The 25,558-nt window shown below is 38.2% G+C and overlaps 1 protein-coding gene across 3 annotated transcripts in view; it reads left to right on the top strand.

Annotated features, from left to right (window-relative positions):
• Positions 1-23,788, top strand: part of ZNF277 (zinc finger protein 277) — a 115,875-nt gene extending 92,087 nt beyond the window's left edge. For all 3 annotated transcript variants that reach the window (XM_030857586.3, XM_030857581.3, XM_060305396.2), the window contains 7 exons: positions 2,141-2,251; positions 4,267-4,399; positions 17,189-17,256; positions 19,465-19,561; positions 21,152-21,194; positions 22,209-22,383; positions 23,154-23,788. In XM_030857586.3, coding sequence (XP_030713446.1) covers positions 2,141-2,251; positions 4,267-4,399; positions 17,189-17,256; positions 19,465-19,561; positions 21,152-21,194; positions 22,209-22,383; positions 23,154-23,340 — 814 coding nt within the window. In that variant the 3' untranslated portion in view covers positions 23,341-23,788. The remainder of the gene's footprint in view (positions 1-2,140; positions 2,252-4,266; positions 4,400-17,188; positions 17,257-19,464; positions 19,562-21,151; positions 21,195-22,208; positions 22,384-23,153) is intronic.
• Positions 23,789-25,558: the final 1,770 nt, after the last annotated feature.

Below are 25,558 nucleotides of genomic sequence, written 5' to 3'. Positions count from 1 at the left end.
TTTTATAAAGTGTCCCCTTCTGCAGTTCTTGTTTATGAAAAGGTCAGTTTATAATAAAAGATTAAAGATATAACCTGATTCCAGCTATGTACGTTATTAGCAATACTTAGGGATTATATTTGTGTCCTCCCAGCCTAGGGACATAAAAAGAATAGAAAGACAAAGGACATGGGTTAATGATAAGGATAGAAAAATAAGTACTTTCTTGCTATCCTACATCTATCTCCCCTCTCCTATACACTTTTGACTCTGGAATATATGAAGCTATTTCTTTCAATCTTAATCTAAAATGTGTCTCCTGTAAACAGCATATAGTTGGATCATGTTTTTTAATCCATTCTGCTAATCTCTGCTTTTTGGTTGGAGTGTCTAATTTATGTTTAATGTAATTACTGATGAGATGGGATTACTTAGACCAGTTTGCTGTTTGTTTTATGTTTTAAGTTTCTTTTTTTTATTTCTCCCCTCCATTACTGCCTTCTTTTTTGTTAAATAGATATTTTCTAGTGTACCATTTTTATTCCTTTGTTTCTTTTACTATATTTTTTGAGTTATTTTGTTAGTGGCCCATTCACTATCCACTACAATTCACTGGAGATTACAATTAACATTTTATTTATTTTTTTATAAATTTATTTATTTTTGGCTGCACTGGGCCTTCGTTGCTGCGCATGGGCTTTCTCTAGTTGCAGCGAGCGGGGGCTACTCTTCATTGTGATATGCAGGCCTCTTATTGCGGTGGCCTCTTGTTGTGGAGCACGGGCTCTAGGCATGCAGCCTCAGTAGCTGTGGCACAAGGGCTCAGTAGTTGTGGCTCGCAAGCTCTAGAACGCAGGCTCAGCAGTTGTGGCTCACGGACCTAGCTGCTCCATGGCATGTGGGATTCTCCCAGACCAGGGCCCAAACCCACGTCCCCTGCATTGGCAGGCGGACTCCCAACCACTGTGCCACCAGGGAAGCCCCTAACATTTTAACTTAAAACAATTGAGTTCAGATTAATACCAACGTAATTTCAACAGTACACAAAAACTTTGCTCCAACGTAGCTAGCTCTTTCCCCACTCCTTTGTGCTATTCATACAAACTACATCTTTATACATTATAAGCTCATTAACATGTCTTTAAAATCGTTACTTCATGCAGTTATTTTTACATCAGATATGGGAAGAAAAGATTTGTAAACAATAATTCATTTAATACTGCCTTTTATATTTGACTGTGTAATTACATTTACTGGAGCTTTTTACTTCTTTATGTATGTTTGAGTTACTATCTAGCATCCTTTCATTTTAGCCCAAAGGACTTCTTTTAGTTTCTTGTTGGGCAGGTCTGTTAGCAGTGAATTTTCTCAGGTTTTGTTATCTGGGACCTGTCTTGATTTCATCTTCATATTTTTTCTTGGTATGGGTCTCTCTGATTTATTATACTTGAAGTTTATTGGGCTTCTTCTGTTTGGATTAATGTTTTCCATCAAATTTGGGAAGTTTTTGGCCATTATTTCTTCAAATATTCTTTCTTCCCCTATCTTTCTTTGCCTTTTGGGAATCCTATTATACAGATGTTGGTAGATGGGATGGTGTCTGAGGCTCAATTTATTTTTCTTCATTCTTTTTTCTTCTGTTCCACAGACTAGAAAATCTAAATTTATCCTCAAGTTCATTGGTTCTTTGTTCTGCCAGTTCAGTTTTTCTTTTGAGACCTTCTAGTGAATTTTTCATTTCAGTTACTGTACATTTCATCTCCAGATTTGTATGTTTTTTTTTAATTTCTGTTTTTTTATTAGTATCCTCTTTTTTATAAGATATTATTCTCATACCTTTTTTTGATTCTTTAGACATGGTTTTCCTTAATTCTTTACACATATTCTTATTGTCTGATTTAAAGTCTTTGTCTGACAAGTCCAATATTTGGGCTTCCTCAGCAACAGTTTCTGTTGACTTTCTTTTCATATGATAGTGCTTATGTGCATACTTTTTTTTATAACATGTCACTCTTTCATAGCCCAAATGTGTGTTTCAGTGTTTATTAACCTTTGCTTGTACTTCTAATTAGTGTTGTTATCATTATACAAACACTACTCATGACCTGATTTGTTCCTAGATAAGTTGTAAATAATGCAAATTGCTCAAATTTCTTCCTAGATCTGTCCTTTTGAACCATATGGCCAGAGAACACACTTTCAACATTGGGTTGCCAGACAACATTGTAAACTGCAATGAATTTCTGTGTACATTACAGAAAAAGCTTGACAAGTAAGTACTTTTTTATGAAACACGACCTGAAGCTGTCTCAATCTTGGATTCTGTTTTGAATTTTTAAAAATTAATTTAATAGTCAGAAGTAACTCAAGAAATGGAATTTTCTCATTTCTCGTGTTGGAGGAGTTCACATTTTGTATGACAATCCTTATTTTTTGTAGATCATATTGCCTTTTAGTAGTTTTAAAATATAAATGTCATATATACCAAACAATGTATATGCCATTATAAGGTATGTTATTATATAGGATATGAAAAATACACTTAACCAGCCTAAGAAAGAGAATGTTATTATTTCCTTTGAATCTCGCTGTGTGCCCTTCCTCATTAGTATCTCCCCCAGAAACCACTATTCTTCATTTCAGATTCATAATTTCTTTACTTTTCTCTATAATTTTTCTACACATTTAGTAAAGTAAATATATTGTCACATTGCTAGATGTTATTCAGTTTTATGTGAAACATAACATACTAATTGCATTCTTTTACCTTTTAGTATTTATTCACATTTATATATCATAACACTCCACTTTTCTCAAGGTCATATTCTGGCAACCGTGAGTATCTAGAGTTTAGCTTGTAGAAATAGGGAAGGAAATTCTCTACATCACCAAAATGGCTTTCAAAAATCTATCCTCTTTTCTTTCTAGGAAAGGGCCCAAGATTTTACTCTCAAAACCTAGTTTTATTCATTTAATATAATACTAATGAATGTGGTCTCTCAGACCACAACATTTGGAGCAATAACATTGAGAAAGAAATACCCATTATAAAAAGTTCTGAATTCAAATTCTGGTATCAATAGTACATTAAAACAAGTCTCTTTACTCTTTTATTGAATGACCATTCATTTATAAAATAATACCAGGTGTGCTTTCTAGCAAGATTAGCAGTAATGATATCCCTAATCAACTTATTGCCCATAAATTGTTTACTATAAAAGAATATAGTTACTTCTGTGGCATAAGAAATAATTGAAAGGGTGTTTAGTAAAGATGAAAAAGAATTCAGAATAGAAACAACAACTGATTTCAGTCATTTTGTTGTCGAACCCAAGTTCAGTGCCCAACACACAGTGAGGCCAAACAAACCAAAACATCAGAGTTTTGGTTTTTGAATAAGTTTTCATGTATACTTATTCTGTGTTACTCCAGAAAGTAGAACTCTAATGGCTGTTGGGTAATCCAGGCAGTATCAACTGTCAAGCTTAGTATGAGAAAGACATTTTGTTAGTAATCTGTTCAAAACTGGTCATTACTGCCTCATTAGGTAATGAATTCCCAGTCAGTGGAAATATTCTAGCAGAAGATACATGCGAATGATAAGATAGTAAAAATAGCACTTACTGTATGCTATGAATGTGCTAGGTATTTTATTCGTATATATATCAATAAATTAAACATGTATACATACATTTATATTTTGTGTGAATTGTTATCATGATTATGAACTTATGTGCACATATATGTATACATTATCGTAAAAATTCTCTAAAATGTATGTTTTATCATCAGGTTAGCAGAAAATGAGCGGTATCAGAGGCGTCAAGTAACTTGACCACGTCCCACAGCTGGCGCTAGGAATCAGACCTGCAAGTTAGGTCACAGGATATATCAAACCATGGACTAATTGTTATACTCAATGGAGGCAACCAAAGCTAGTTATCATATATTTATTTGAAGAACATACCTACATTTTCATTTTTAGAATAGGTAATTCGATTAGTAAAGCACCAAAATCATTTTTGGATAATTACTATCTATATCACAGTTTTAACTAAATAGCCAAGTTGGCCAAGTTAGCCGACTACAAAATAAACCACAGCATGCATCCTCTAAAGCCAAATGAATAAAATGAAAGGGATTCCAGAAGGGTATCATATGCCATTTGAAGATTCTGTGAGTCCTAAAATGAATAAATTATAAGACCCAATAATAATAATAATAAAGGGCTATGCAACAACTATTTCAGAGACTTATTTAATCTCAACATTTGTGTCTTTCTTGTAGCTTGCAGTGCTTGTACTGTGAAAAGACCTTCAGGGACAAAAATACACTTAAAGATCACATGAGGAAAAAACAGCATCGTAGGATCAATCCTAAGAACAGAGAATATGACCGATTTTATGTCATCAATTATTTGGTAAGGCTTTCTTTTCTCTTCATAAGTTACAATTTGATTGCATATCTACAAACATCAAAATGTAATTGAGGGATTCTTTCAAGCAATGATTATCTTTAAAATGGTTAGTTTACAAAGCGTAAGTTGATTTGATTTGTCTTTGATTTGCCAGATGTTTATATAGTAAAAAGGTCATGTCTCTACAACTCATAGTGATCTTGATAAAATAAATAAATAAATAACCATACATATCTGGATAGCCATGCATTGCCCCCATTGATTGTCCATTACCATGAGTACAGGGACTTCTGTACTCTACTCAGAAAACGTTGTTGACTTCTGGATGTGCTAGATGCTATGCTAGATAAATGTTTACAGACAGTCTCTTCACTTATTCCTTTTTCCCCCATTAAAATATCTTCCCGTTTCCCATCAAATAAATAAATAAATAATAAAAATTTGTCTCTGTCATTCTCTTGGGCCAGCTTATTTCTAATGGAAATTTTAGAGAAACCAAGTGATTTCACTCAGCAAGAGGACTTTCATTTTTTGGACTAGTAGGATGGACTAATGGGGATACCATGTCAAAGATTTTAAATACTTTCAAAGCTCTCCTAGCCCAGAAACCTCAGTACCATTTGCTGGCCTCTATAGATTACAGTCACTTTTATTTAAGAAGACGTATTCAGTTGGAGACAAATGTCCATCTCTACAGGGGCATTTGGAAATTTGAGAAGGGAATTTTGATTAACACAATGACTGGAGAGTGCCCCCAGTCTGCTGATTTTTTTAGGTATACATAACAAAGGACGGAAACTGTTGCAGGAAGGGACACCCCTTCCAGGGCCGAGAGTGGGCTCTTATCTAACACTCAGAAATGTATTGTCCAAGGAGACACACGTGCTGACAAAGCAAGAGACTTTAGTGGGAAGAGGCACCTGGGTGGAGAGCAGCAGAGGGAACCCAGGAGGAGTACTCTGCCACGTGGCTCACAGTCTCAGGTTTTATGGTGATGTGGTAGTTTCCAGGTTGTCTCTAGCCAATCATTCTGACTCATGGTTCTTCCTGGTGGCGTGCACATCTCTCAGCCAAGATGGATTCCAGCAAGAATGATTCTGGGAGGTTGGTAGGACATATGGACTGGCATCTCCTCTCTCCTTTTGACCTTTCTCAGATTCTTCCAATTGGTGGTACTTTGTTAGTTCCATGTTCCTTACCAGGATCTCCTATTGTACAATAAGTCATGCAAGTGGTTATCGTGCCTATCCAGTGTGGGCAGTTTCAGTCAGTGGTTCCCTAACAAAACTACTCATGAAAACAGAGGGAGTTAAGTAGTTCTCCAGTAGAATTGAAATAAAGATCGGCCCTGAACCAAGATGGCGGAGTAGAGGGATGTGCTCTCACTCCCTCTCGTAAGAACACCAGAATCAAAACTAGCTGATGGACAGTCATTGATGGGAAGACACTGGAACTCACCAAAAAAGATACCCTACATCCAAAGACAAAAGAGAAGCCACAATGAGATGGTACGAGGGGCACAATCACAATAAAATCAAATCCCATAACTGCTGGGTGGGTGACTCACAGACTGGAGAACACTATACCACAGAAGTCCACCCACTGGAGTGAAGGTTCTGAGCCCCACGTCAGGCTTCCCAACTGGGAGTCCGGCAACGGAAGGAGGAATTCCTAGAGAATCAGACTTTGAAGTCCAGTGAGATTTGATTGCAGGACTTCGACAGGACTGGGGGAAACAGAGACTCCACTCTTGGAGGGCACACACAAAGTAGTGTGCACATCGGGACCCAGGGGAAGCAGCAGTGACCCCATAGGAGACTGAACCAGACCAACCTGCTAGGGTTGGAGCGTCTCCAGCAGAGGCGGGGGGTGGCTGTGGCTCACTGTGGGAACAAGGACACTAGCAGCAGAAGTTCTGAGTGTGAGCCCTCCCAGAGTCTGCCATTAGCCCCACCAAAGAGCCCAGGTAGGCTCCAGTGGTGGGTTGCCTCAAGCCAAACAACCAACAGGGAGGGAACCCGGCCCCAGCCATCACCAGTCAAGCGGATTAAAGTTTTACTCAGCTCTGCTGACCAGAGCAACGGTCAGCTCTACCCATCACCAGTCCCTCGCATCAGGAAACTTGTACAAGCCTCTTAGATAGCCTCATCCGCCAGAGGGCACACGACAAAGGCAAGAAGAACAACAATCCTGCAGCCTGTGGAACAAAAACCACATTCACAGAAAGATAGGCAAGATGAAAAGGCAGAGGGCTCTGTACCAGATGAAGGAACAAGATAAAACCCCAGAAAAACAACTAAATGAAGTGGAGATAGGCAACTTTCCAGAAAAAGAATTCAGAATAATGATAGTGAAGATGATCCAGGACCTTGGAAAAAGAATGGAGGCAAATATTGAGAAGATGCAAGAAATGTTTAACAAAGACCTAGAAGAATTAAAGAACAAACAAACAGAGATGAACAATACAATAACTGAAATGAAAACTACACTAGAAGGAATCAATAGCAGAATAACTGAGGAAGAATAAAGGATAACTGACCTGGAAGACAGAATGGTGGAATTCACTGCTGCAGAACAGAATACAGAAAAAAGAATGAAAAGAAATGAAGACAGCCTAAGAGGCCTCTGAGACAACGTTAAACGCAACAGCGTTCGCATTATAGGGGTCCCAGAAGGAGAAGACAGACAGAAAGGACCACAGAAAAAATTTGAAGAGATTATTGTTGAAAACTTCCCTAACATGGGAAAGGAAATAGCCAGCCAAGTCCAGGAAGTGCAGCAAGTCCCATACAGGATAAACCCAAGGAGAAACACACCGAGACACATAGTAATCAAATTGGCAAAAATTAAACACAAAGAAAAATTATTGAAAGCAGCAAGGTAAAAATGACAGATAACATACAAGGGAGCTAGCATAAGGTTAACAGCTGATTTCTCAGCAGAAACTCTACAGGCCAGAAGGGAGTGGCATGATATACTTAAAGTGATGAAAGGGAAGAACCTACAACCAAGATTACTCTACCCAGCAAGGATCTTATTCAGATTTGATGGAGAAATCAACAGCGTTACAGACAAGCAAAAGCTAAGAGAATTCAGCCCCACCAAACCAGCTCTACCACAAATACTAAAGGAACTTCTCTGAGTGGGAAACACAAGAGAAGAAAAGGACCTACAAAAACGAACCCAAAACAATTAAGAAAATGGTCATAGGAACATACATATCGATAATTAGCTTAAACATGAATGGATTAGGGCTTCCCTGGTGGCGCAGTGGTTGAGAGTCCGCCTGCCAATGCAGGGGACACGGATTCGTGCCCTGGTCCGGGAAGATCCCACATGCCACGGAGCAGCTAGGCCCGTGAGCCACGGCCGCTGAGCCTGCGCGTCCAGAGCCTGAGCTCCTCAACGGGAGAGGCCATAACAGTGAGAGGCCTACATACCGCAAAACAAAAAACAAAAAAAAAAACATAAATTGATTAAATGCTCCAACCAAAAGACAGAGGCTTGCTGAATGGATACAAAAACAAGACCCATCTATATGCTGTCTACAAGAGACCCACTTCAGACCTAAGGGCACATACAGACTGAAAGTGAGGAGATGGAAAAAGATATTCCGTGCAAATGGAAATCAGAAGAAAGCTGGAGTAGCAGTACTCATATCAGATAAAATAGACTTTAAAATAAAGAGTGTTAATGTTAGAGACAAGGAAGGACACTACATAATGATCAAGGGATCAATCCAGGAAGAAGACATAACAATTATAAATATATATGCACCCAACATAGGAGCACCTCAATACATAAGGCAACTGCTAACAGCTATAAAAGAGGATATCGACAGTAACACAATAATAGTGGGGAACTTTAACACGTCACTTACACCAATGGACAGATCATCCAAAATGAAAATAAATAAGGAAACAGAAGCTTTAAATGACACAACAGACCAGATAAATTTAATTGATATTTATAGGACATTCCATCCAAAAACAGCAGATTACACTTTCTTCTCAAGTGCGCACGGAACATTCTGCAGGATAGATCACATCTTGGGTTACAAATCAAGCCTCAGTAAATTTAAGAAAATTAAATCCTATCAAGCATCGTTTTGGACCACAATGCTATGAGATTAGAACAGGGAAAAAAACGTAAAAAACACAGACACATGGAGGCTAAACAATATGTTACTAAATAACCAAGAGATCACTGAAGAAATCAAAGAGGAAATCAAAAAATACCTAGAGACAAATGATCCAAAACCTATGGGATGCAGCAAAAGCAGTTCTAAGAAAGAAGTTTATAGCTATACAAGCCTACCTCAAGAAACAAGAAAAATCTCAAATAAACAGTCTAACCTTACACCTAAAGGAACTTGAGGAAGAAGAACAAAAACCAAAGTTAGCAGAAGGAAAGAAATCATAAAGATCAGAGCAGAAATAAATGAAATAGAAACAAAGAAAACAGTAGCAAAGATCAATAAAACTGAAAGCTGGATCTTTGAGAAGATAAACAAAATTGATCAACCATTAGCCACACTGATCAAGAAAAAGAGGGAGAGGACTCAAATCGATAAAATTAGAAATGAAAAAGAAATTACAACAGACACCTCAGAAATACAAAGCATCCTAAGAGACTACTACAAGCAACTCTATGCCAATAAAATGGACAACCTGGAAGAAATGGACAAATTCCTAGAAAGATATAACCTTCCAAGACTGAACCAGGAAGAAATAGAAAATATGAACAGACCAGTCATAAGTAATGAAATTGAAACTGTGATTAAAAATCTTCCAACAAACAAAAGTCCAGACCAGATGGCTTTGCAGATGAATTCTATCAAACACTTAGAGAAGAGCTAACACCCATCCTTCTCAAACTCTTCCAAAAAAATTGCAGAGGAAGGAACACTCCCAAACTCGTTCTGTGAGGCCACCATCACCCTGATACCAAAACCCGACAAAGAAACTACAAAAAAAGAAAATTACAGACCAATATCACTGATGAATATAGATGCAAAAATCCTCAACAAAATACTAGCACACAGAATCCAACAACACATTGAAAGGATCATACACCATGATCAAGTGGGATTTATCCCAGGGATGCAAGGATTCTTCAATATACGCAAATCAATTAGTGTGATACACCATATTAACAAAATGATGAATAAAAATCATATGATCAAAAAAACATATGATCATCTCAATAGATGCAGAAGAAGCTTTTGACAAAATTCAACACCCATTTATGATAAAAACTCTCCAGAAAGTGGGCATAGAGGGAACCTACCTCAACATAATAAAGGCCATATACGACAAACCCACAGCAAACATCATTCTCAATGGTGAAAAAGTGAAAGCATTTCCTCTAAGATCAGGAACGAGACAAGGATGTCCACTCTCGCCACTATTATTCAACATAGTTTTGGAAGTCCTAGCTATGGCAATCAAAGAAGAAAAAGAATAAAAGGAATACAAATTGGAAAAGAAGAAGTAAAACTGTCACTGTTTGCAGATGACATGATACTATACATAGAGATTCCTAAACATGCCACCAGAAAACTACTAGAGCCAATCAATGAATTTGGTAAAGTTGCAGGATACAAAATTAATGCACAGAAATCTCTTGCATTCATATACACTAATGATGAAAAATCTGAAAGAGAAATTAAGGAAACACTCCCATTTACCATTGCAACAAAAAGAATAAAATACCTAGGAATAAACCTACCTAGGGAGACAAAAGACCTGTATGCAGAAACTTATAAGACACTGGTGAAAGAAATTAAAGAGGATACCAACAGGTGGAGAGATATACCATGTTCTTGGATTGGAAGAATCAATATTCTGAAAATGACTGTACTTCCCAAAGCAATCTACAGATTCAATGCAATCCCTATCTAATTACAAATGGCATTTTTTACGGAACCAGAACAAAAAATCTTAAAATTTGTATGGAGACACAAAGGACCCCAAATAGCCAAAGCAGTCTTGAGGGAAAAAAACAGAGCTGGAGGAATCAGACTCTCTCACTTCAGACTATACTACAAAGCTACAGTAATCAAGACAATATGGTACTGGCACAAAAACAGAAACATAGATCAATGGAACGGGATAGAAAGCCCAGAGATAAAGCCTCACACCTATGGTCAATTAATCTATGACAAAGGAGGCAAGGATATCCAATGGAGAAAAGACAGTCTCTTCAATAAGTGGTGCTGGGAAAACTGGACAGCTACATGTAAAAGAATGAAATTAGGACACTCCCTAATAGCATACACAAAAATAAACTCAAAATGGATTAGGGACCTAAATGTAAGACCGGACACTATAAAACTCTTAGAGGAAAACATAGGAAGAACACTCTGACATAAATCACAGCAAGATCTTTTTTGATCCACCTCATAGAGTAATGGAAATAAAAACAAAAATAAACAAATCGGACCTAATGAAACTTCAGAGCTTTTGCACAGCAAAGGAAACCATAAACAAGATGTAAAGACAACCCTCAGAATGGGAGAAAATATTTGCAAACGAATCACTGGACAAAGGATTAATCTCCAATATATATAAACAGCTCATGCAGCTCAATATTAATAAAACAAACACCCCAGTCCAAAAATGGATAGAAGACCTAAATAGACATTTCTCCAAAGAACACATATAGATGGCCAAGAAGCACATGAAAAGCTGCTCACCATCACTAATTATTAGAGAAATGCAAATCAAAACCACAATGAGGTATCACCTCCCACCAGTTAGAATGGGCATCATCAGAAAATCTTCAAACGACAAATGCTGGAGAGAGTGTGGAGAAAAGGGAACCCTCTTGCACTGTTGGTGGGAATGTAAATTGATACAGCCACTATGGAGAACAGTATGGAGGTTCCTTAAAAAACTAAAAATGGAGTTACCATATGAACCAGCAATCCCACTACTGGGCATATACCCAGAGAAAACCATAATTCAAAAAGACACCTACATCCCAATGTTCATTGCAGCACTATTTACAATAGCCAGGTCATGGAAGCAACCTAAATGCCCATCGACAGACGAATGGATAAAGAAGATGTGGTACATACATACAATGGAATATTACTCAGCCATAAAACAGAACGAAATTGGGTCATTTGTTGAGACATGGATGGACCTAGAGAGTGTCATACAGAGGAAAGGAAGTCAGAAAGAGAAAAACAAATATTGTATATTAATGCATATATGTGGAATATAGAAAAATGGTACAGATGAACCAGTTTGCAGGGCAGAAATAGAGACACAGATGTAGAGAACATACGTATGGACACCAAGGGAGGAAAGTGGCTGGGGGGTGGGGGTGTGATGAATTGGGCAATTGGGATTGACATGTATACACTGATGTGTATAAAATGGATAACCAATAAGAACCTGCAGTGTAAAAAAATAAATTAAATTTTAAATATTTTTTTAAAATTAAGGCTCAAAAAAAAGATGGGGAATTCTGGTTCTGACACTTTTCTAAAGCAAATGGAAATTGTTTTTTGCTCTGAAATTTGAATTTTAATCCGAACCCATTGGCCACGAAAAGCATAATTGATAATAATGAGCCATTTTATGTATTGGACAGAAACAAGCATATTCTGGATTATATTGGAAATCTCTGCTTTAGGATAGAATTTTTGCCTGTTCTAACTAATCCTTAGCATATTAAAAGAAAATTCCCCTTGAGAAACAAGTGGAATAAGGGTGTCTGAAGATTGGCTCTGAGAGGTCGCCATGGTTTGCTACACATGTTTTACAACTAGCTACAGGCAAAGGCACCCTTTGAGTCTTTCAGTCTTCTCTTGAAATCACTCAGTCGTTAATTCCTAGAGCAAACGCTGCTTCAGGGCCCAGCCCAATCCTACAGGGGGTGGACTTCAGTGTTAACTCTAAGAAATATTGAGCTACTGCCGAAAGCTGTGGAAGCAATTTAATAGCACTTCTGGGGCTCTTTTAAACTAATAGTCAAGAGCTTGGGGCTAGCAGAACATTGTGTATAGCTGGAGGTGTTTATCTTTTAGAGGAGACTTCAAAGAAACTGCTCACTCAAATTCTGCTGTCACTTTTAGAAAAGTTTGATACTTCATTCCCTGGGCATCAAGTAGTGTGACTGTGAAAACTGAAATTATCCGTTGGGACCAGCTGTCTCTAGATGAGTGTGCTAGATTGTACTGCCCACAGAGTGCCCAGATTTCATGTGGGATGAATCATGACTTGAGAGAAGTGCTTCAAGAGAATGTAAAGGCTTCAGTAACATATAAAATGAAAATTAAATCATTTTAGGGTAATATCGTTAGAAGTTTTTGGTTTGGTTTTAACTAGGAGCATTTGAGTACCTGATATGTGCCAGGTACTGTCTTTGGTATTTAAATTAAGTCTTTTACTCTTAACCACAGCCTTATGACACAGGTTTTGTCATTATCCTCATTTATAGATTAGGCAACTACAGCACAGAGAAGTTCAGTAATTTTCCCAGGGTCACATAGCTGGAGCTTTCTGCATCAGTTTCCTTCAATTTTTCCTCAGTTTTTACAATTGAAATAATAGTAGTACCTACCTCTTATACTTTGGATTGGGTTTTTTGGTCAATTAATGGTGATAAATTCATAATGATCTACACACACACACACACACACACACACACACACACACACACACAGACACACACACACACACACACACACACACACACACACACACACACACACACACACACACACACACACACACTTTTGCCTATTGTCTTTTACACCAAACTAGAAAGTGAAGCAAGGTCAAGGTAAAACTAATCAGCTCCTTAAGGGCTCTAACCCACAACCTTAGCCATCTTAGCTATATGCTTTCCCATTGAGGCCAACAATAAGATTTGTTTTTTCTTTTTTGCCCACGCTGCGCGGGTTGCATGATCTTAGTTCCCCGACCAGGGATTGAACCCAGGGCCCCGGCAGTGGAAGTTCAGAGTCCTAACCACTGGACCACCAGGGAATTCCCATTTTGTTTTTTAAAAAGCTAAAAAAAAGAAAAAGAAAAGAAATGAGAGACATTCATTGTTTATTCCTCTGAGGGAAAAGGCTGACATAAGTATGTGGATGTGGGTAAAAGATTGAATTGTTGTGTTAGTAACTGGTGTCTGCACATCCATTTCTCACATCCTCTTCCCTTCAGAAGCAATTTCATTGGCTGCATACATTCTACAAATGTTTGAGTGACTTCTAGGTACCAAACACTGATGGAACAGAAAGAAAAATATGACAGAACAGGTGGTTGATTTAAGCCACTACTTTCAAGGAATTTAGAGGTTGGTATGAGAACCAGACATGTAAACACATTAATTTCAGCACTTTGTAATGGTGTGTACAGAGTTAATGTTTCAACCTCTCCTGTAGCAGATCTATATAGTCGTTGAGTCATGCATCCACAGTGTCTCACCTCCAAGGAGAATTTTCAGACCAGCAGTAATGGAAGCATCCAGGATATTCCTGGCAAGATACGCTCTGAGAGTCATAAAAGGTGGGAGAGCCATAAAAGGTGTCCCGATCCCTGGTCGGGACAAGAGGCTGTTTTTGGTCTCTTCTCAGCTCAGCAAATTGATAAATTCCTTTTTCTTTCTTGGGTGAAATAATTTCCATGTTTAATTACTCATATCAGTTTTTTAATATTAACAGACTTGCAAATAAGTATATTAAAGGTCTTTTGCATGGTCTAGATTATCTACTTAGAGTTCTTGCTTTATTTTCTCACAAACAGAAGGGTTCAGTGGAGAGTGGAGCAAGCTAAGGGGACGAGGTCCCAGGCAGTTTCACATTCAAATACCCCTGCCTCAGAGGGCAGCAGACTGCTTAACATCATCACTGAGGCTTCACCTACATATTCCTAAAGTGCTCACGTTTCAAGCCCTAAATTTTTCTAAAGGGAACTATTTTTACAGTGATACTATCATTTTGACTTAATTTTTTTTTATTTTTTAAATACACAAAGCCATTTGTAACAAAAGTAGGCTCTTAACCTGTTTTTCAGTTTTGTTATAGTTCTCTCTCCTGCAGTTATTAATATTTACATTTAAAACACTGTTTCTGTTTCTCGTGGATTTCTTGTGTAAGCATGTGTTAAGTTTTTTCCATGTTTTTTTGCACCCTGTCATTGATCATAAGCCAGCTGATGCAGAGGTTTGAGGAAGGAAGTGTTCTGAACATCTTTACTGGCATGCCTTCCAGACTTTGTTTTTCTTATATTCTTTTCTTTCCTAACATGATTCATTAGCAGGCACAGTGTCTTAATTAGAGACTAAATTTTTTTTCTCTTTGGGTCTTATTCCTGTAATAAGTCATATATTTAACTGTACCAAGGCAGAGCACTCTAGGAAAGTCTCAGCCGCTGTCGCATGCAAATCACTTGTTTCCTATTCTAATGAACACAGAGTTCCATTTTTCTCTCAAATGGTAAATGGTTAGTGCTGTATTGCCTAGATAAATCCCCGTGTTGTACTTAATACTGAGAAAACTGCAAAGTAATGCTTTGACACTAGAAGTTTGACAGTGAAAGATATTTTTCATCATTTGGGGCTCAAAACATTTATTGATAAGTAACATTTGCCTGTATTGTTGAGAATGATAGTACCCCAAATGGCCCATCAGGGTATTAGTCCAAGTCCAGAGAGACACAAAAGATTTAATTCATCACCAAAAATTCCATCTAACAAGGATCCTGTTGGCAATGGTGAGGCCATTCTTGATGTTCATAATGATGCTTAGACACTTCATGACTACTCTGGGAAGTACATTATAGAGTCCAAATTAACTATCTCTAATGACGTTATGGTAAATCTCTGCATGTCTGAGTTTATGCGTCATTTAGCTGATAGGTAATGACAGCTTCAAAACCTCTCATTAAGTTGATGAATGATAGCTTTTCTCTAAATCATAATGGCTCTTGTAGTTCTTTGTTTTTAGTTAAATGAATACCTTTTTAGAAAAAAACAAATGTTCATGAGGTGAATTCTGGTAATGTTTTTCCAAAAGAAGGATATCTGTATTATATCAGGTGAGGTTGGACTTGACAGTTGCCATAGTTTAACTGCTTCAAAAAGTGCCCACTAGTATTTCTACATCCTTCTTTAATGCACTGTCTGCTTTTGCATGGCATGGTGGGAAGATTGAGTGGAGAGAAAAGAAAGGACAAGAGAAAGAAAGAAAGGACTCAAGGGATAAAAGAGACATGGTTGGGCCAAAAGAAATCATTCCTTCTCATCACTACATAAAGTTTTGCTGAAACTATGACTAAATTTTCCAGACATAGCCCTAAAAGGGTGGAACTCCTCCATGAACTGTAAGAGATAAAAGGGATTTGAGTAGATATTTGAGTACCTACTATTACCTGGTACCATGTACCATGTGCTTTTTATACATTAACTATTTAACCACATTACGAAACCTTTTGAGGTAGGATCTAAATTGACATCATATTTTTTAGATGTTTTCAGTTAAAATTCAATTCAAAATATACTTCTAGTACCCACTGTGTGCCCGGCTCTGGAAATGTAACAATGAACAAAGGCCATGTCCAAACAGACATTCTAGTGGAAAAGACAGAGAGCAAATAAGAAAACAAATAGATACACAAAATGATTTCAGGGTGTGATCAATGCTTTGAAGAAAAATAAAACATCCTAGAGGAATAAAAAGTAACTTGAAGGAGGGGTGTTTTAGACAGAGTAGTCAGAAAAAGAGGTAGTAGCGTTTAAGCAGAGACCAGGATGACTGAGCCATGTTAGGATATGTGAGGGAGCAGTGTTTCAGGCAGACGATGCGACAAGTACAGAAGTAGCTGGGTGGAAGTCAGCTTGCTGTGTTCAAGCAATAGCAAAAGAGCAGTCTGGCTGGAGCCGGCTGAGCAAGAGAAAAAGTGGTGGGACATAGTGATGGAGAGGGAGCCAGGGCAGAACATGGAGGCCTTATAAGCCATGGTAAGGCCTCTGAATTTTGTTCTGAGTGTGTGAGAAGCCCTGGGAGGGGTCATACAAACAGGGAGGTACCCTTTAGAAAGCTCACTGTGGCTGCTGTCTGGGAAATAGACTGTAGGGGACCTCAAATAGAAACAGAGTCCAGCTAGGAGGATGTTTCAGAGTCTCTGTCAAAAGATATTAGTGGGGTTTTGTTTGTTTGTTTGTTTTTTGCGGTACACAGGCCTCTCACTGTTGTGGCCTCTCCCGTTGCGGAGCACAGGCTCCGGACGCACAGGCTTAGCGGCCATGGCTCACGGGCCCAGCCGCTCCGTGGCATGTGGGATCTTCCCGGACCGGGGCACGAACCCGTGTCCCCTGCATCAGCAGGCGGACTCTCAACCACTGCGCCACCAGGGAAGCCCATTAGTGGTTTTTTTTAAAAGATCCCCAAGAGATTCTTATGTGGATCTAGGGTTGAGAAATGCTGATTAACATTTAAGAGAAAAGAATTTCACTGAAAGCTTATTACTGCTTCTTCAAAAAGAAAAACATATGAAAATATTATTAAACATTTTTGCATATTTTTAAAATGTTTGATTTAGGATATATCCCAAATCCTAACCATTTAGGATATATCCTAAATCCTAAAATTCGATTATCATTTCTTATCCGTGAAATAACAGCTTTAATATATTCTGCTTGTATTATTTTAAAACCATTTGCGTTTGGGTTCTGTCTTGTTTTGTTTTTGAGTTCTGTGTCTACTTTCTCCTTTCGCCTCTTCCTCCTTCACCCCTCCTGTTTATCTCTAATCCTTCTGTTCTTCCTACAAAGGAACTTGGAAAATCCTGGGAAGAAGTTCAACTAGAAGATGATCGGGAGTTGCTAGATCATCAGGAAGAGTAAGACTTATTATTGATGCTACTTAATTACAGTGGTTTAAGAGAAGGAAAACAGTTCCTTAGTTTGATTTAAAATTACCATTCTGAAAAGACAGAGTAAAACGAAAGAGAACCTTCTCTCTAAGCCATGCATCATTTCATGTAATATAGTAAAAACTTGAATTCAAAATAACTTCTCATACCAGTCAGAATGGCCATCATCAAAAAGTCTGCAAATAATAAATGCTGGAGAAGGTGTGAAGAAAAGGGAACCCTCCTACAGTTTTGATGGGCATGTAACTTGGTGCAGCCACTGTGGAGAACAGTATAGAGGTTCCTTAAAAAACTAAAAATAGAGTTAGCATATGATCCAACGATCACCCTCCTGGGCATATATCTGGAAAAGATGAAAACTCTAATTTGAAAAGATAAATGGGACTTCCCTGGTGGTCCAGTGGTTAAGATTCCTGGTCAGGGAAGTTCCACGTGCTGTGAGGTGTGGCCAAAAACAAAACAGAAAAAGAAAGAAAAAAAAAAGGTACATGCATCCCAATGTTCACAGCAGCGCTGTTTACAGTAGCCAAGACATGGAAGCAACCTAAATGTCCATGGACAGTTGAATGGAAAAACTGTTTGTGGTATACAAACAATGGAATATTACTCAGCCAAAAAAAAGAATGATATAATACCATTTGCAGCCATATAGATGGACCTAGAGATTATCGTACTAAGTAAAGTAAGTCAGACAGAGAAAGACAAATATCATATGATATCACTTGTATGTGGAATCTAATAAAATGATACAAATGAAAAAATAAATAAATAAATAAAATGATACAAATGAACTTACTTAGGAAACAGAAATAGACTCACAGACATAAAAAACAAATTTATGTTTACCAAAGGGGGGAGGGGGGGTAAATTAGGGGTTCAGCATTAACAGATACACAGTCCTATATATAAAATTGCTAAACAACAAGGCCGTACTGTATAACACAGGGAATTCTATTCAGTATCTTGTAATAACCTATAATGGAAAAGAATCTGATGAAGAATATATATGTATATAAATATATATGTATATAAAAGAATATGTATATATGTATGTATATAAAAAGATTTTATACATATGTATATAAAAAACTGAATCACTTTGCTGTATACCTGAAACTAACACATTTTAAATCAACTATACTTCAATAAAAAATAATAATCATAATACCAAAATAACTTGGACATAAGAATCACTAAAGCACCTGTTATTCCAACTAAATAGGTGTTTTGCTACTAAAGCTATTCATTGAACGCACAGGTAGTATATAATTCAGAGAAAAATATATTCCAAAGTGCTTTGCTTATTAGTCCATTGGTCCCTAGACCTTAAAGTGATATGATCTTTGAACTCTCTCTCCATGCTGCTTGCCATTGGAGTAGTGAATATAACTCAATGGAGGTTAACCTTGTTCTGTGTTCATCCCGTTGATGACTAATGTAAAACAGTCACAGCTTCTTTGTTTGAAATTATAAGCTTGAGAAGTATTCTTTTCAACCTAAAAGGATTCCCTGTTACTCATTCTCTTTTCGTTCAAAGCTGTTCAGCCTTTTGTCTCTCCCAGGATTTTGGTTCTCCTGGTTTAGGAATGACAAAAAGTTGACAGTATCTCAAAAAATAAATGCAATGAGGGGAGAAAATAGTAAAAAGGGCCCTGTATGCCTTTTGATTTCTCTATTTGCCATCAAATTTAACACTTTGCCCCATTTAAAATGATCAGTATTTCCCACATGATAGATAAGGGTTTGCCTTTTTAAAATACGCCATTTATCATGCAGAAACACACTCCCAGCACTGCACCTCACAGCATGCGCACTTAGTGGTCATGGTTAATGAGAGAGAGCATACGTTTCCTGATATATCTTCTCTGCAAATTAAAGCTGGTTTTCTCAGAAAGACATTGCACTGATCTCGTAGTGAAATAGCTGCTCGGAGAGGCAAATGTAAGAAAATGGAGCAGCACCTGTTTGCTATTTATATTAATTTCATGGTGCTACTTTGAATTTCAAAAACTGTATCAAAAAGTCATAATATGATATGACAGTCTTTACAGAAATGTCAGAGTTGAAAGAGAATGGCAGGGTTTCCTAGGGAGCAGAAAGTAATACCAAGTCACTGTGCAGGACGCCCTCTTAATGAAGAGAATCTCCATGTTTGCTGTTTTCTTTCTAACACAGTGACTGGTCTGATTGGGAAGAACACCCTCTCTCTGCTGTCTGCCTATTTTGTGAAAAGCAAGCAGAAACAATTGAGAAATTATGTGTCCACATGGAGGTGAGACGCTTTTATTCATTTGAATTTTGTTTCGTTCCAACAGGGAGAAGCTGATGATAACTGCAGCCTCATCATCTTACACCTTTAGTTTCTCAATTATTTTCCCCTTCCTAAAAGTGCTATAAGCAAAACAGAAGAGACAGGGCAGGTCCATGGAGGAGAACTAGAACTCAGGGCGGTTAAATACAACTGACTGGACCTGGGTGAACTGTTAGTTTGGGATTTCACAGACCACTGATGCCATCCCACCTCTGAGATGCTTATGAGATAGTTCTGGCCTAGACTGTGGGATCTGCAACCACGATTAACAATACCCAGGATACGGACAGGTTCTGAGTCTTTTTCCAGTGCTTCCCATGCTGGTGAACAAGGAGAGCAGAAAGAGAAAAAGATGCCGTTTACAGAGCCCTTGGGGGAAATGGGGGTGGGGGAGCCATGGAGGTGGAGAGGGTACAGGGTGTGGTCTTGCAGCTCCTTCAGTTAAAAGTATTTGGAGAGAAGAAATTTGAGGACATTTCCAGTTTGTGCTTTCCTTTCTGGAGGCCATCTTTATGTTATATTGGGAGTAGAGAGTTGAGTGTAATAGAAAAATATTACTGTATTATTCTGATGTCCCCTCCCTCCCCTCTCGCCACTCAGCTCTGTCATAGTGGAGCAGACTCTCCTTTTTCACCCATGTTCATTCCATTCTCATTCATAAAAACAAGGACAAGGTGTTCAAAAGGCTATGGGTATTTACTCAAGTGAAAACAGAGTCATTTTGTCTGAAACAGGTTGCCACTAGTATGTGTGTATAGTTTCCAGTGTTTAAATGTAACTCATAATATCCTAGTATCTTTGAATTGAAAGGAGCCTTGGTCCCCCTATCCTGTATAAGAATTCCCTTTGCAGTATCCTTGACTAGTGTCCTCAACCTCTGCCCAGTTACTTTCAGTGGTAACATATCATGGAATTCTTAATTATCCTGACTGTGATACTACACTGAATACCTTCACGGGGAGTTAGACGGTCTTTATTCTCTGTGAGCTTATAAGTTGAAGCATTTACCCAGATGGGCGATTGCAGGGATGGAACAGAATAAAAATAAGTCTATGCATCGTGAAAATCAAGACATGTAATTTGTGGGAAGGTATGAGTGAAGAGAAACTTGCAGATTTAAACACTGTATTTGACAGCATAAAACGAAGAGCAGAATTTTTTAAATTACCTATCTGCTTGTGGAGCAAAAGACCTATATTCATAATTCTAGTCCAGACACACAGTACAGTAGGGCCACATCTTACCTAGCGACTGAGGACACTTCTGTCAGACTGCAGAATGCATACAGAGTAAATTTGTAAAGACTGGAGATACAAGCTGTGAACAATTAAATGTTTTAACTGATTGACATGACTTGTTTGGACTGTGCTTTATAAAGCAGTTGGATGTGGGGGGAAGCAGTTAGATTTCGAAGACTTCAAAAGCAGATGATGAACCGAGACTGAGTTTCTACAGTGTTCAAACTCCTGTGAATAAGCTGTCTGTTTATAACTTCAGCCTGAAAGATTAAATAATTTATATGCTCACAGATATATTCATTCCTTTTTTTAGGATGCACATGAATTTGATCTCCTCAAAATAAAGTCAGAACTTGGTAAGTTTGATTCGGAAGTTGTTTTCCATGATGCTGCATTTTTTTATACACCATCCCGTAAACGATGCCTGCGTTGCACAGTTGTGATTGGAGAGTGCACAGCCAAAATGTGTCTCTCCACAGATGGTCTCAACAGAACTGCCTGAAACCGTGATTCACAACCATTTTGAACTATAATATTCACATATGGTTTTGATTTCATATAGTCTTTCTTCTTTTCTACATATATGATTGCTTCAAATAAAATACAGGTTAATGGTTAATATCATAATGTGGTGGGGACTAGTGGAAAAAACGTGGATTTTGAAGTCACACTAGAGTTCATATTCCAGCTCTAGCACTTACTGGCTGTGTGACATTGGGCCTCGGGTCAGCAGAATGTTACAGAGAGTGGATAAGAGTGTGTAAAACACCTACTGCGCTGCTTGGTAGTGTAGCTAGATTATTTATTATAGATGTACCCAATTGGATCACTATGATAGAAGGATTAGGGTCATGAAGACATAAAGTACTGACTTGCTAATGTATCCAAGACCATAAAAAGCTCACTTCCCACACCTCAACTCACCGACTACTTTCCTAGACTCTTGGACATGTTACTTTACTTTACCGCTCTTATAGGCATGTGTATATGTTATATATGTAATAGATTAATAGTCAAGAACATGGGCTGTGGAGCCAAAAGCCTGGTGTCAAATCCTGGCTCTACACCTACTGGCTGTGCAATTCTGGACAGTTTCCTAATGTATAATGTGGATACGGTAACACCACCTATATGATAGGGTATTGCGAGGATTAAACGCATTAATGCATGGAAAGTGATTAGAACAGTGCCTAGCACATAAACCCTATATAAGTATTGGCTGTTATTATTTGATATCTATTAATATGCTTTAAAACTGCACTGCCTCTTCAGGTTGGTTAATAAAGAGAAACGGTTCTTTTAAAAAATTATAAAAATGCAAAAATGGGTCTGACCAGTTGTCTGATGGTTCTATGTACTGTCATTTTCAGGACTGAACTTCTATGAGCAAGTGAAACTAGTCAATTTCATTCGGAGGCAAATTCACCAATGTAGATGTTATGGCTGCCATGAGAAGTTCAAGTCCAAAGCAGACTTAAGGACTCACATGGAGGAAGCTAAACATACTTCACTGCTTCCTGAAAGACAGACATGGGATCAACCACAGTGAGTACTGCTCAACGAGACATACATGTCTTTGCTCCTTCTCCATTATTTCATCCCTTTATTTAATTCCTCTTTAGAAAAATCCCAGATTTATGAGAGGCAAGGTCAGCCCTGGATTGACCTGAGACCCTGTTCCTATAATTCTCATTCAGGTCGAAACCTTTAGATTTCAGAACTAACTACAAAGTGTGTCCAGAGAAGGAACCAGAGTAATAGACTTAAAATTCTTTAGATATTTTAATGTTTGATAATTTATAATGAAGGAAATAGTGATGATTAGGTTGGGGGTGGGAAAAAAAAAACCTCACAAGCAGAAGCAGTTGTTTTTATCGGATACAACTGATAAAAGGAGCAGTGTATGAAAGAGTAACTGTATTTGAACTTTGTTAACCTTAGGGAAGAACCGGGCCCTTTGAGTAGAAATGAGAGAGATGTCATCTTTAGCTTTATCGAGGAGGTATTATTTAATAGCTAGAGTTGCCTGATAGTGGAGTAGGCTGCCTTTTAAGATAGTGAGTGTCTTGTTATGGTAGATATCAAGCCAAGGCTGAATTGCCAACTACCAAGGATATAGTAAGACTGATGTCAGCCAGTAAAGGTCAAAGTAAAAGTAATTCAGGAGTTCTCTCCCTTACAGCCTTTGCAAAATGCAGTTGAAATTGTTGGCAAGAAACCTAGCAAAATTATAGTGATGTGTACATTCAGCTGCCTAGAAATTTTCTGGATAATATATAGTTTTGGTTATTCAGTATATCTGTGGTTGTTTTCAGGTATTATTTTCCAACCTATGAAAATGACACTCTGCTATGTACCCTGTCTGACAGTGAAAGTGACCTGACAGCTCAGGAACAAAATGGAAATATCGCCATCATTAGTGAAGATACATCTAAACTGCATGCTTTGAAACAAAGCAGTATTTTGAACCAGTTGCTACTACATGAGTCCTTGAAAAACTAGAAGAAACTGCCACATAAGCAATGTTTCATGTTTTCTCCAATGAGACAGATGCAAAAGAATACTTTAAATTTGAACATCAGCAAAGGATTAGTCTTTGGTAAAATTTTTTTTTTTTTTTTTTAATTGGCTATCTTGGGTCTTCATTGCGGTGCGCGGGCTTCTCATTGCAGTGGCTTCCCTTGTTGCGGAGCACAGGCTCTAGGCTCGCAGGCTTCAGTAGTTGTGGCTCGTGGGCTCTAGAGCGTGGGCTCAGTAGTTGTGGCACACAGTCCTAGTTGCTCTGCAGCAGGTGCGATTTTCCCGGACCAGGGATTGAACCCGTGTCACCTGCTTTGGCAGGCGGATTCTTAGCCGCTGCATCACCAGGGAAGTCCAAAATAAACTTTTAAAAAACTAATTTTTTCCCCAAAAATAAAGTAGAAACTAAATAAAATGAAGACTTTTTGTATATGGGCTCTGAAGTTTTGTTATGTAATCATTGTAAATGATCTCATTTCATTAGACTCATATTTATCTATAATAAGGAAGACGTGCCAATCACAAAGAAGTGAAATGTTCAAATTATTTATAAACCTAATTTCAACCAGTAGTTTCAGTCTCTTCCCCACAGGCTTTCGTCATCCAGCAAGTCACAAAATTTGACAGACGTGTGCTTTCTGTACTACACTGGGTCAGCTCTGAATGTAGTGACCAAAAGAGGAGCCACAGAAGAGAGGAACAGTGGTCAAAGTCCTGGATGATGCACAAATCGGACACTATTTCGGAAAAATCAAAATCTGACTATGGTATTATTATTGCTTTCCACCTGGAGTTATTAAACTCCCTAGAAATGGACATCAAGCCAAATAACTTCACTTTCCCCTACAGTGTATATATGGCTAACAGATGAGTACTTTTTTAAAAACAACCACAATACCATTATGACATCTAACAAAATTAACAATAACTTCTTAATATCATATGTTTTCAGTTTTCCTTAGTTGTCCCAAAAATGTCTTTTTACAACATTACCAGTTACAGGACAAATATTGTATGCCTCCTGATAAGATGCAATGAGGAAGACAAAACATCCCTTTTCAGGGTTCTTCCCCAAAATGTATAATGTGAATATACTGAAGAAACATCAACTAAACCCAAGTGAGGGACAATCTACAAATAATTGGCCTTTACTCTTCAAAAAATCAAGGTCATGAAAAACAAAGACTGAAGTAACTGTACCAAATTAAAGAAGACTAGAGAGGTATCACATTGTGTAATCCTGGATTGGATCCCGGACCAAGAAAATATGGTTTTCTTCTGCTGTAAAAGATATTAGTGGGACAATTAGCAAAATTTGAGTAAGGTCTGTAGTAAATGTTATGGTATTCATATTAATTTCCAGATTTCAGCAATTGTACTGTAGTATGTGTAAGAATGTTCTTGTCTTTAGAAAATACACACTGAAGTTGTTAAGGGTAAAGGAGCACTTTGTTGGCAATAAAAAACTAATATGGGGAATTCCCTGGCCGTCCAGTGGTTAGGATTCCAGGCTTCCACTGCAAGGGCCCTGGGTTTTTTTTTTTGGCTGCAGTGGATCTTTGTTGCTGTGCATGGGCTTTCTCTAGTTGTGGCGAGCGGAGGGCTACTCTTTGTTGTGGTGTGCAGGCTTCTCATTGTGGTGTCTACTCTTGTTGCAGAGCACGGGCTCTAGGCACGCATGCTTCAGTAGTTGTGGCACGTGGGCTCAGTAGTTGTGGCTCACAGACTCTAGAGTGCAGGCTCAGTAGTTGTGGCGTATGGGCTTAGTTGCTCCGCAGCATGGGAGATCTTCCCGGAGCAGGGCTCAAACCCGTGTCGCCTGGATTGGCAGGCAGATTCTTAACCACTGTGCCACCAGGGAAACCCAGGGGCCCGGCTTTGATCCCTGGTCAGGGAACTAAGATCCTGCATGCCATGCAGTGCAGCACCAAAAAAAAAAAGAAAACACACACACACACACGCGCGCGCGTGCGCGCACACACACACACACACACACACACACACACACACACACACACACACACACACACACACACACACACACACACACACACACACACACACACACACACACACACACACACACACACACACACTAATATGGGTATGTATATAGAGAGAGAATGATAAAGTAGATGCAATAAGATGTTAACATTTGGGGAAATCTAAGTGAAGGGTATGTGGGAATTCTTTGTACTAT

The sequence above is a fragment of the Globicephala melas genome, chromosome 9 (assembly GCF_963455315.2).
Source record: "Globicephala melas chromosome 9, mGloMel1.2, whole genome shotgun sequence".
In the NCBI taxonomy this organism is placed as follows: Eukaryota; Metazoa; Chordata; class Mammalia; order Artiodactyla; family Delphinidae; genus Globicephala; species Globicephala melas.
This window is presented reverse-complemented; position numbering and strand designations above follow the sequence as displayed.